The sequence below is a fragment of the Ornithorhynchus anatinus genome, chromosome 1 (assembly GCF_004115215.2).
Source record: "Ornithorhynchus anatinus isolate Pmale09 chromosome 1, mOrnAna1.pri.v4, whole genome shotgun sequence".
NCBI classification, from domain to species: domain Eukaryota; kingdom Metazoa; phylum Chordata; class Mammalia; order Monotremata; family Ornithorhynchidae; genus Ornithorhynchus; species Ornithorhynchus anatinus.
This window is the reverse complement of record NC_041728.1, coordinates 154268878-154282510: the sequence shown is the minus strand read 5'-3', so window position 1 is coordinate 154282510 and position 13633 is coordinate 154268878. Positions and strand designations below refer to the sequence as shown.

The 13633-nt window shown below is 43.1% G+C and overlaps 1 protein-coding gene across 1 annotated transcript in view; it reads right to left on the bottom strand.

Annotated features, from left to right (window-relative positions):
* Window positions 1-13633, bottom strand: part of LOC100075826 (IQCJ-SCHIP1 readthrough transcript protein) — a 759724-nt gene that overhangs the window by 604529 nt on the left and 141562 nt on the right. The window contains 1 exon segment of the mRNA XM_029073274.1: window positions 12091-12171. Coding sequence (XP_028929107.1) covers window positions 12091-12171 — 81 coding nt within the window.

The following is a 13633-nucleotide window of genomic DNA, read 5'->3' as shown; positions in this document are numbered from 1 at the left end:
GATTGAAAATGTGGGTTGAATGAAAAAGGTAAGTTGAGTACAAGGCCAAGACTATGGGCTTGTGAGATGGGGGGATCGTGGTGCTGTCTACAGTGATGGAAAAGTCATGGGGAGTTCTGTTTTGGACTTAAGTCTGAGATGTTGGTGAGACATCAAAGTAGAGATGTCCTGCAGGCAGGAGGAAATACAAGACTACGAAGAAGGAGAGAGGTCAGAGATGGAGATGTAATTTGGAAGTCACCCACACAAGGATGGTGGTTGAAGCCATGGGAGTGAATGAGTTCTCCAAGACAGTGGGTGTCAATTGACATAGACAGTAAGCACTGCGTGGGACAGTGATTGGGTCCAGTCTGATTATCTTGAGCCTGCCCCAGAGCTTACTACTGTGCTTGGGCACATAGTGAGTGCGTAACAAATACTATTATTATTATTATCATCTTCATTGTGATTATTCTCTTCCTCCTCCCCCTAGTCCCCTACAGCTTCTCAGTTTCCTTGTCTCTGCCTGCCCTTCCTCCAGTACATCTGAGTTTGAACCTTGTCTCCCAGATGTGCAAGCCTGGAAGGTAGGGACCAACAGCCTTGGAGACAAAAGGGGTAGTGGAAATATTTGAGGTGTCTGTTGCAGGTGGCATCCATTAAAGTACTGAAAAATTCCCTGATGGGACCTAGAAGAACTGAATATATAGAAAAAATTAGAGGATGGATATGTGGTGGGTGTGGGGCAGGGAGGGTAATGAGAAATGGGAGGGAGTTTGGGGTGTGAGAAAAGGGAGAGAATAGCTAAAAACCTCGTGAAGGGCGGGTAAGAGACAGAGGGGATGCTGTTTTGCCAAATTTAACTCCCTCCCTGCCTAAGTCAATAGAACCCAACTATCCTGACCTTCAAAGACTCCCTCAAATTCTATCACCTTCCCAATTAACCCCCAGTTCCCCAAGTCACATCAACCCATCAGCCCACTCTATCCCTTACATATTTGTTCATATTCATTTATTCATATTTATATATACCCTCATTTAGGAATAGGTGGGTATATATTAGAAGAAGAACAAATAATAGGAGCTGAAGTATAGCGAAAGAAGAGAGTGGATAAGTAGGAGAGAGAGAGCTGATTTAATACCTTAGTGCTAATGGTCATAAGTCCCCGCTTGATGTGGAGAAGAATAGAAAACCCTTCGAGTTTTTTGAGAAGTGGAGAGACATATGAAACAATGCTTTAGAAAAAATGATCCAAGCAGTAGAGTGAAGTATTAATCAATTAAGTATTAATGGTACTTATTGAGTATATACACAGAGAACTGCACTAGGCACTTGGGAGAGTACACTATCCCCGTCATCAAAGAGTTTACAATAGTTAGAAAGCTCTGAAATGCATCCTCAAGGATACAAATGTACAATTTATAACCAAAAATATCAGTTTCAATCTGGTTTATCACAAATGATCTTATATTGGGCCCACTTTAAGCTATGAAAACTAATAGCAAAACCAAGATGGAAAAATAACTTCTCATTGAAGGCATAAAAATGCCTTCATTTCATAACATCCTTGAAAATGTTCAACAGGCCAAAACCAAGGCATTAAAAATTTTTCATTTTTAAAACTCTATTCAAATAAAATGATTGGCTTAGGTGAAATGTTATGAAAATACCCTAAAAATACCCTAAGTGTAAATACCCAAAAAGTCACAATCACTGGAAAAGTACTTTTGATATTTTTTATATATTCAACACAAGAGGGCAGTATGATAGCACCTAAATGGAATAAAATACAGTAATTTAAGAAGCTCTATTGACAAAGTTGTAATAATCATTCCTTACACATTTTTAAAATTCTCCCCAAGAAAGGAACTTGAATGTAAAGCATAGAATGAGAGATTAATGTAACAGAAGAATCCAAACAATTAGGGAAATTACAAATACCTTAAGAATGGATATCCTTCAAGTATTTTTTGGCATAGCATCGTCATCATCCCTGACAAATTGTTTAGCAGAAGTCCTTGGAAAGTGAATGGGTGAATGATTGAAGATAGTGATCAGGGAGGGAAGAAGGGAGAGGGCAAATTTTTTAATAAGTATGAAGAGATGAGGTCAGAGGCACAGGTGGAGGGAATACGTTTTGAGAAGAGGCAAGAGCTATTGCTCAGAATATTGGGAGAGTCGAAGAGGGCAGACAGCAAAGACTGGAGAGAAGCAGCGGAGATTTTAGGGTGATCATGCCTGATGGTTTCAATTTTGCTAATAAAGATTTGTCTAGGTCGTTGAGGGAAAGAGATCGTGGAGGGAGAGGAACAGGAGGTTTGAGGAGGGAGTGAATTGTCTGGAACAGCTAGTAGGGTCAATAGATAGGAGAGCCAATTAGGAAGGAGAAGTAATGTTGGGCAGACGAAAGGACAGAATAAGAGCAAGTGAGGATGAAGTCATGGTGGGTGAGATCAGACATATGTCTGGATTTCAGCCAGCAGTGCTCAGCAGCTTGAGTCTTTAGGTTAGAAAATATGTAAACCCATTGTGGGCAAGAATCCTGTCTGCCAACTCTATTGTATTGTTCTTTCCTAAGTACTTAGCACAGTGCTACGCACATAGTAGGTGCTCAACAAAAACCACTGAATGATTGATTAAGATATACTGGTCTGAGTGTCTGTTCTTTAAGGAAGTGCTAAAGTAGGTCTTCAAGTGCTGGAGACATAGGACTCTAAAGGTGTTAATGAATATTCAAAAGAAGTTGCCAAAGAGGTGAGAGCTTCCTTACATTAGTAAATCTTCAGGGGGCAAAACAAATGACCTGTGGAGCAAAATTCTAAAAATCTCATGTTTTCTAATGAGGGATTGTGATTTATATTCATGATAAGAATAACAATAGTAGATTATGTCACAGTTTAGACAGTTCTGTTGTGAGTCATTTGCAGCTATTCAGATTCATTCATTTTTGTGGTGAAATCCTATTGTCGGGCAAGGTTTCCTTATAGTCTTGATTGATCCTGCTGCTGGGATAGCTTTATTCGTTATTTATCAAATTCTTCCTAAGCTAATTTAGGAACAGGAATAGTTTTCACTGCCCTTAGAGACCTTGTTGACAATTTGCTTTCACTCTTTGCTTAAATGAAATGTCATTGACAAAGCCAACAGAAGGCCAGCACTCACTGGGGAAAATTTTAAAAATCCCAAGATAGCAGTATAGCAACCAGGTTAGGAAAGGAACTGGATTTATGGGCAGATGGCAGAGCTTGAGATGCAATCGGCAAGTGACTTGAAACCATGCTTCCAGGGTAGAATCTGAGCAAGCTTCCATCAGGTTCGCAAAGTTTGGTATTGAACTGAAAATACTTTCTTTTAAAAAACCCTTTCTACATAGTCTAGAACAGAGTCTTAGGTAGAATAAAATGATAAAATGAGAAGCATAAAAACTTAGGCTAACCCATGATGTAGTGGATAGAGCAGAGGCCTACGACTCAGAAGGTCATGGCTTCTAATCCCAGCTCTGCCACTTGTCTACTGTGTGACCTTGGGCAAGTCACTTAACTTTTCTATGACTCAGTTACCTAATCTGTAAAATGGGGATGAAGACTGAGCCCCATGTGGGACAGGGACTGTGTCCAACCTAATTACCTTGTATCTACCCCAGGGTTTAGAACAGTGCTTAGAACATAGTAAGCACTTAACAAATACCACAACAATAATTATTATTACTAAATCTACTGGCATTCCCTCAGTATATCTATTTGAATTTCTGGAAATTTTTAACTCACTGAACTTATATGGGATATATATAGGAAGCACCATGGCCTATTGGAAAGAGCATGGGTTTGGGAGTCAGAGTACCTGTGTTTTAACCCTAGCTCTGCCAAGTGCTTGCTGTGTGACCTTGAACAAGGCACTTAGTTTCACCAGGCCTCAGTGTCCTCAACTGTGAAATGGGGATTAAATACCTGTTCTCACTCCTACTTAAACTGTGAATCCCATGTGGGACAGAGACTGTGTCCAACCTAATTAACTTGTACCTACTCCAGCTCTTAGAACAGTGTTTGACACATAGTAAGCACTTAATAAAAACCATAAAAAAGGAAGGTAGACTGGAATTTAGTAGGATCTTTCTCACATTTCTTCACTCCTTCTCCATGCCCACTTGGATCCTTGGGGACTTTAATATCCACATAGATGTTCCCAGTGACCCTTCTGCTGTCACTCCTCAGCTCCATTGACCTCCTGCTCCACCCCACCTCACCCACTCACCAACTTGGACACACACTCAATCTCATCATCTCCAACTGCTGCATCTTTACCCTTACCAACTCTGAAATCCCTCTTTCTGACTACAACCTCACTTGCCTCCTCTTCCACACACCTCCCCATAAATCTGTCCAATCCCCCTGGCCAGAAACCTCCGATCCCTGGACCCCAGCCAATTTTCTTAACTCACCATGCCCCACTTAGCCTCCATAGCTAACCTACCCACACTTGCTGACCAAAAAATGTTCTCAACACCACCCTCTCTACTGAACTCAACTCACTCACTCCCCTATCCTTCCGCTGATCTCTTACCACTGTGGGTGCACAGCCCTGTATTACCTGCACAATCTGCCTCCTTCGCTCTTGTCCTCAAGCTACAGAGTTCTGCTAGCAGAAATCTAAAAATCTAAATCTAAATAAATCTAATATCTAAATAAACTCACCTTTCCCCTTAAATCCATTTCTCCCTCAACTTCCACATTTTAGTCACTAACACCACCAACTTCCCTGCCCCAGAAACATTTAACCTGGTCTCATCCTTGATTACTTGCTATTGCTCAAGTCTCATCTTTAGTGTATTGCCAAATCCTCTCAGCTCTTCCCGCATATCGTCTCCCAGGTCCACCCTTCCACTGCACCCAAAATGCCACCACCCTGAATTTCTCACAACTAGATTGAGGCATTTATGAGCCTGTCCTCCCTTCAACCCATACTACAACAATCGCTAGGTCCATATCTTTCTTCTCATCAAAACTCTCCACTTGCTTCCTGTGTTTCCTCATAACAAATGAAAAAATCCTTTCAATTATCTTAAAGGCCTTCACCTCCATCTGACTCTATCGTATCTATCAGCTCTCTTCATCTGCTATCTCCCACCTTGCTGTTTTCGTTTCTCCAAGCCATTCTTACCCCCTCTAGACTGGGAAATCCCACTCTAGACTGAAAGCTTGTTGTCAGCAGAGAATGTGTCTGTAATATTTTTATATTGTACTCTCCCAAACGCTTAGTACAGTGCTCTATACAAAGTCAGCACTTGATTAATATGATTGATTGACTGAATCCCGTTCTCAACTTTCCCAACTTCATCCCCTCATCCACACTGATCTCTCATCTTGAAACTTCTCCCCATATCCAATAGATTCCAGATCACCCTATAGTCAAAGCCTTGCTAAAATCCCACATCTCCCAGTAAGCCTTCCCAGATTCATTGCTCAGCACACTGAGACATATCCCTTCAGCCAACCATTGCATTTATGAAATAGTTGTACCTTAATCAGGACTCACACAAATATGTGTAGTCAATTATTTGTTTTGAATACTTTAGTCATCAAGATTTGGATGTTTGTCTTCCCTGTTAGAGTGTAAGCTCCTTGTAGGCAGGTAATTTGTTAATTCTGTATTTTATACTTCTCAAGCACCTAGCAAAGTGCACTGCATCAAGTGATACTTAATAAATTACTACTACTACTATTCATTCATTCCGTCATATTTATTCATTCATACATTCATTCATTCCATAGTATTTATTGAGTGCTTACTATGTGCAGAGAACTGTACTAAGTGCTTGGAATGTACAATTTGGCAACAGATAGAGACAACCCCTGACCAATGATGGGCTCACAGTCTAAACAGGGGAGACAGACAGCAAAGCAAAACAGAACAAAAGAAAACAAGACAACATCATCAAGATGAATAGAATCATGGAGATATTCACCTCATTAACAAAATAAATACGGTAATAAATAATATATACGAATAAGCACAGTGCTGAGGGGAGGGAAAGGGGATGAGCAGAGGGCAGGATGGGGGGGAAGGGAAGGGAGGAGGAGCAGAGGAAAACGGGGTGCTCAGCAGTCTACTAAGTGCTTGGAATGTACAAGTTGGCAAAAGGTAGAGACAATCCTTGTCCAACAACCGGCTCACAGTCTAAAATGGGAGACGGACAGCAAAACAAAACAAGTAGTCAGACTTCAATACCATCAAAGTAGATAAAGAGAATCATAGATATATATATATATATATATCATTATTACAACAAATAGAGTAATAAGTATGTACAAATATACACAAGTGCTGTGGGGAGGGGAAGAGGGTAGTGCAGAGGGAGGTACTAGGGGGAATGGGGAAGGGAGGAGGGGCAGAGGGAAAGGGAGGACTCAGTTCTAGTACTACTTGACTACAATTCATTAAATTGTGAGCTTCTTGTGGGCAGGAAACTATGTTTTTACTCCCGCCGGGTTTTTCCAAGTGCTTAGTTCAGTGCTCTGCTCTCAGTAAACACTTGATAGCTATCACCATTATAACTACTGTTACTTCCACTTTAGCGATTTCAGAAAAATACTATGTTTTCACTTTTTATGGTATGTGTTAAGCACTTACTATGTGCCAGGCACTGTACTAAGCACTGGGATAGATACAAGATAATAGGGTTGGACACAATCCCTCTCCCTCAGAGGGTTCACAGTCTTAATTCCCATCCTAGTGTTGAGGTAACTGAAGCCTAGAGAAGTTAAGTGAGTTGTCCAAGGTCACACAGCAGGTGTGTGGTGGAGCTGGGATTAGAACCTGGGTCCTCTTACTCCCAGGCCCACACTCTTTCCACAAGGCCACACTGTTTCTCTTAAAAGTTTTCTCCTAAAAGTTCTTCCAAAGCCTTCTAATAATTGACTGTACCTAAAGAATGTCTACTTTTATTGTCATTCATAATACCTGCAATTTTCTGCTTTTAATGTTCTTTCCTTCACTAAATGTTCCTACTGAAGGGGCTTAAATGTTCTTAGACTTTAGAAAAACAAGCTTTCATCTCCAAAGATTACTTTAAGGAAGTACGATGTGAATTTCTTTGATTCCTTCTACTGTATTCTTCAACCCTTTAAGTTTAAAAGTCAAAATTACTTTTTAATATTTGCATTTATTTTCCAGACTACAGAGCACTGATCTATTACTCCCATGAATTCCATTAGCAAGCCATGTCTTTAGTTACACATCCTTTCCTAGGGTCCATTTACACAGCATGCCAAAGAATATTCATCATAATATGTCTTCAATTCGTTCTCACTAATACCCCGTATTGCCCAAAGCTCAGTTTCATTTTTATGTACTACATTCTTCCCCTGTCATTTCAAAAACCAGATCATATTCTTCAGGCTTACAGCTCCCTGATCAGCTTCTATGGGATTGTTCCCTAATTCCATTTTACACCAATTATTCATTAGAATATACAGTGGAAGGCCAGCTTTGTCAACAGTGTTCATCCTAAAAACCAGCCGACCACAATAAAAAATAGCCAGGGAAATTTGTTCAGGTGGTTAGTGTTCCAGGATTCCTAGTCATTCATTCATTCGCACTGTACTTAGCGCTTGGAATGGACAATTCGGCAAGAGATAGAGACAATCCCTGCCCAACAACGGGCTCACAGTCTAAATGGGGGAGACAGACTACAAAACAAAACAAAACAAGTGGTCTGGCATCAATATCATCAAGATAAATAGAATCATAGATTTGTACACATCATTAACAAAATAGAGTAATAAATAATATATACAAATATGCACAAGTGCTGTGAGAAGGGGAAGAGCAGAGGGAGGGATTAGGGGGAATGGGGAGGGGAGGAGGAGTAGAGGGAAAGGGAGGGCTGAGGCCTCCTGGAGAAGGTGGAGCTTGGCTTCAAAGCTCTCCATCACCTTGCCCCCTCCTACCTCTCCTCCCTTCTCTCTTTCTACTGCCCACCCCATACATTCTGCTCTTCTGCTGCTCACCTCCTTACCATCCCCTGTTCTTGCCTATCCCGCCGTCAACCTCTGGCCCACGTCCTACCACTATCCTGGAATACCCTCCCTCCACACCTCACCAAACTAACTCTCTTCCCCTCTTCAAAGCCCTACTGAGAACTCACCTCCTCCAAGAAGCCTTTCCAGACTGAGCCACCCCTTTCCCTCTGCTCCCCCTCCCCTCCTCCCACTCTCTGCTTCTTCCTCTTCCCCTTCCCTCAGCACTATGCTCATTTGTATATATTATTTATCACCCTGTTTGTTTTGTTAATGAGGTGTACATCCCCTTGATTCTATTTAACTTGATAATGTTGTCTTTTTGTTTTGTACTGTTTTGCTCTGCTGTCTCCCCCGTTTAGATTGTGAGCCCATCATTGGGCAGGGATTGTCTCTATCTGTTGCCAAATTGTACATTCCAAGTGCTTAGTACAGTGTTCTGCACATAGTAAGCATTCAATAAATACTATTGAATGAATAAATGAAAGGTGAGCTCTCAGTAGGGCTTTGAAGAGAGGAAGAGAGTTAGTGTGGCGGATGTGAGGAGGGAGGGCATTCCAGGTCAGAGGTAGGACATGGGCCAGGGGTCGACGGCGGGACCGGCACCAACGAGGGGCGGGACAGATGTGAATGAGGAGGTGAGCGGCAGAGGAGCGGAGTGTACGGGGTGGGCTGTAGAAGGAGAGAAGGGAGGTGAGGTAGGAGGGGGCAAGGTGATGGAGAGCTTTGAAGCCAAGATTGAGGAGTTTTGTTTCATGAAAAGGTTGATAGGTAACCATTGGAGGTTTCTGAGGAGAGGGGGTGACATGCCCAGAGCATTTCTGTAGAAAGATGATCTGAGCAGTGGAATGAAGAATAGACTGGAGCAGGGAGAGACAGGAGGTTGGAAAATCAGAGAGGAGGCGGATACAATAATCCAGTTGGGATATTATGAGAGCTTGTACCAGCAAGGTATCAGTTTGGATGGAGAGGAAAGGGTGGATCTTGGTGATATTATGAAGGTGAGACCGGCAGGTTTTGGTGATGGATTGGACTGTGGGGTGAATGAGAGAACTGACTCAAGGATGACACCAAGGTTGCAGGCCTGTGAGACGGGCAGGATGGTAGTGCCATCCACAGTGACAGGAAAGTCAGGGAGAGGACAGGGCTTGGGAGGGAAGATAAGGAGCTTAATCTTGGACATGTTGAGTTTTAGGTGACGGGCACACATCCAGGTGGAGATGTCCCAAAGGCAGGAGGAGATATGAGCCTGGAGGGAGGGGGAGAGAATAGGGGAGGAGATGTAGATTTGGGTGTCATCCATGTAGAGATGATAGCTGAAGCCATGGGAGTGAATGAGTTCACCAAGGGCGTGAGTAATAATAATAATAATAATGTTGGTATTTGTTAAGCGCTTACTATGTGCTGAGCACTGTTCTAAGCGCTGGGGTAGACACAGGGGAATAAGGTTGTCCCACGTGGGGCTCACAGTCTTAATCCCCATTTTACAGATGAGGTAACTGAGGCACCGAGAAGTTAAGTGACTTGCCCAAAGTCACACAGCTGGCAAATGGCAGAGCTGGGGTTCGAACCCATGACCTCTGACTCCACAGCCCGTGCTCTTTCCAGTGAGCCACGCTGCAGAAGGGGGCCAAGAACTGATTCTTGAAGAACCCCTAAAGTTAGTGGATGGGAGGGGGAGGAGGAGCCCGCGAAGGAGACCAAGAATGAACGGCCCTCCTTGTCAACCTCTGAATCGCAGCAGCAGTAGTGGAAGATGGAACCTCTTGGCCACCTGACCTCGGTCTGACTAGCCAGATGGCAGGTCTCTCAGCCAGGATGGCCATGATCAGATTTGAAAAAGAAAATTGACTGAGTAGGATGGGTACAGCAGCAAGGGTGACGGACCCTGACTCCATTTCTGCTCCTGCGACTGCTCCTATGTGACACCCCCACTGCCACCATTCATTTATTCGTTCATTCAATCATTTATTGAGTGCTTACTGTGTGCAAATGCTTGGGAGAGTACAATATTACAACAGACACATTCTTGCTCACAACGAGCTCACAGTCAAGAGGACAGCCTTCACCAGAGGGAGGATAAAGTATCAGCAGGGAAGCAGGTGGTCCCCTCAACACCAGATCCCCAGGCCCCACCACTCTGCCCCTAGACCTTTTGAGCTCCAAGAAGCCCTTTCTCCAGTTCATCAGAGAGAGGGCAGAGTGACAGTGAGAGAATGAAGAGGCAGTCTGATGTCTTTCAAACTCCTACAACGTTGGGAAGCTTGAGACTGTGTCTCCAAACCACCTCCCTCCCAGCCAGAGTTGCCCAGCCCCTCACCTCAGGAGACCACTGCCTGCCCAGCCAAGTGTGGACTGATCATGAGTCACAAAGTGGATTGAGCACGGGCCTGGGAGTCAGAAAGACCTGGGTTCTACTCCCTGATCTGCCATGTATCTACTGTGTGATCTTGGGCAAGTCACTTCACTTCTCTGTGCCTCAGTTCCCTTAGCTGTAAAATGGAGTTTAAGACAGTAAACCCCACGTGGGATAGGGACACTGTGTCCAATCTGATTTGCTTGTACAGTGCCTGGCACATAATAAAATTATTACTATTATTAGTTATAAATGGTTTTGAGCCCCTTTCATGCCAAGATTCTAGGTTCTGTTACTGCAGACCAGAATAGCTCCCTCGTTTCCCTCCTTACATCCTCTGATGTCGCAGCACACCACAGGCTGGAAGACTTATCCTTCACAGCCTTTAGAACCCAGAGAGGCTGCCATGGTTTAGAACCAAGAACTGTTTATCTGGAGCAGTGGGGAAGTCTAAGGACTCTCACTGCTAAGATCTGTTTTCTTACTGACATTGCTGTCTTGATCTGTTGATTTTGTGGTTTTCTGTTTGCAATCCACTGTTACAGTTGTCTTCATCTATCTAGTCCCACCTAGACTGTGAGCCCCAAACAGGACAGGGACTGTATCTGATCAGCAACATTTGAGTCAACCCCAGTAATTGGCAACAAACACTTCTCACTATTGGCTTTAAAGCTCTCCATCACTTGGCCCTCTCCTACCTCACTTCCCTTCTCTCCTTCTACATCCCAACCTGCACACTCCACTCTTCTGGTGCTAACCTGCTCACTGTGCCTCAATCTCACCTGCCTCGCTGCTGACCCCTGGCCCACATCCTACCTCTGGCCTGGAACACCCTCCCTTCTTAAATCTGTCAGACAATCACTCTTCCCCTCTTCAAAGCCCTTCTGAAGGTGCACCTCCTCCAAGGGGCCTTCCCAGACTAAGCCCCACTTTTCCTCAGCTCCCACTCTCTTCCCTGTCACCCTGACTCACTCCCTTTGCCCTTCCCCCCAACCTCACAACACTTATATGTATATATCTATAATTCTTTTTATTGATATCGATGCCTGTTTGTTGTATTGATGTCTGTCTCCCCCACCTCTAGACCGTGAGCTTCTTGTGTGCAGGGATTGTCTCTATTGCTGTATTGTACTTTCCAAGCACTTAGTACCATGCTCTGCACACAGTAAGTGCTCAATAAATACGACTGAATGATGAAACCCTTAACAGTACTATAGCTGACTAGCTAGCCTGCCCTCTACCACGACCTTCCATCCTCACTGAAATCAGATAAGGGAAAAGGAAAGAGGGTATAGTTTTGGCAGCAGTGTTGTTGAACTAATTTCTCTTCTCTCTCCTAAGAAAGATGGGGCAAAGATCTGAATGAACAAATATCTAAAGGACTAAATCCCAATTGATTTAGATTATGATGCACACCAACTGTGTACTGTAGTTTATATTATCAGATCAAAAGAATTTATCCAATCATCCAAGTTGGATGAAACTCTAAAATTCATTCATTCCATAAGCACTTACTGGGTGCAGAGCACTGTACTAAGCACTTGGGAAAGTACACTACAACAATAAGCGGTGACAATCCCGGCCCACAACGAGCTCACAGTCTAGAGGGGTCAGAGGCAGCTGCTGATCTTAGTTTAGTTGGGTCCCTTTTCCAACTCTTCTTCGGGTCCCAAGATGGCTGTCTAGCAAGTCAGAGCAAGGGTTATTTACAAATTAGGTCCTGGATTGAAGCTACTTACATTTTCACTTTTGATTCCAAAGTCTGGAGATTAAGGCGAGGTTTATCAATATTATTCTCTGCATCCATGGCCAATTGATGGCTAGAAAAAAAAAAGATGCTTTGAAAATAAAATTAAAACATGTTCTCTAGCCATTAGTTATCAGGTTTTAGTCAGTGAGCAGTTTCTTAGGGGATATTTATTCCTCCTTTAGCAACAACAATAAGGCAGCAAATTAATAAAGAAAATATTAAAAATGTGGTGAGTATCAAATTAAAGCAAGGGTATCTTCAGATGATGAAAGAATTACAAGATTAATGAGGCGAAGGAAAATATTTGATAATTTCTACTTCCAATGTTCTTACTTCCTTTTTCCAATATGAAGATATTGTTATGATCAATTGAAATTCATATTTTACTTGTCCCTGATTTAGTGAATAATGTCTCACCAGAAAATCTATTCAAAGTTGAACACACTGGGTTTGGGAAATAACCACAAATTACAAACTGTAAGCAATAGCTTTTATATTCATTATTCATTTCAAATTACAGCCAGGGGAAATGGAAGCATATAGGGATATGTACAAAAGTGCTGTGAGGTTGGGGTACTTAGGAAAGCAGAGTGGCCCAGTGAAAACAGCATGGGCCTGGGGGTCAAAGGACCAGGGTTCAAATCCGGGCTCTGCCTTTGACTGCTTTGTGACCTCAGGCAAGTCACTTCACTTTTCTGTGTCTCAATTTCCTTATCTGTAAAATGGAAATTAAATCCAACTCTCCCCTCTTTAGACTGTAAGCCCTACATGGGGCAAAATCCGTGTCTGATCCGTGCTTAGTAAAATTCTTGGCTCATAGTAAGCACTTAACAAATACCATAATTATGATTATTAAGGTAAACCAAGTCCAGTTCATAGTCGATGCAGTGGGGAGGGTGGGAGGGGAAATGAGGGCTTACTCAGGGAAGGCTTCTTGGAGAAAATGTGATCTTAGGAAGGTTTTGAAAGTGGAGAGAGTGCCAGACTATCAGATATGAAAGGGGAGGGAGTTATATAGTCCCAACAGAGGTCTTGGACAAGGGGATGGCAGCAGGATAGGTGAGATTGAGGTGTAGAGAGTAGGGTGACCCTAGAGAAGTGTGAAATGTGCAGATCATGTTATATAAGAGATCAACTAGGAGGAAGAGAGCTGATAGAGTGTCTTAAAGTTGATGATAAGGAGTTTCTGCTTGACATAAAGTTGGATGGGCAACCACTGGAGGTTTTGGAGTGGGGAGATGTGAACTGAACCTTTTTAAGAATACTGATCTGGGCAGCAGAGTGAAGTCGGGACTAGAGTGGAGAAAGACAGAAGACAGGGAAGTCAGTGAGGAGGCTGATGCAGAAGTCAAGGCAGAAAATGGATCTGTGTGGGAGCAGTTTGGATTGTGTGAGAGGGTGTTTTGTGGTGGGGGGAAAAGACAGTGCCCCCACATTGTCCCCACAGTTTTCTGGGGCAGCCTAGGGATGAATCTGGCCAGCAGAAGGTAAAGTGTGGAGCCACTAACTGGACTCCATCTTCAGTTCCTGCC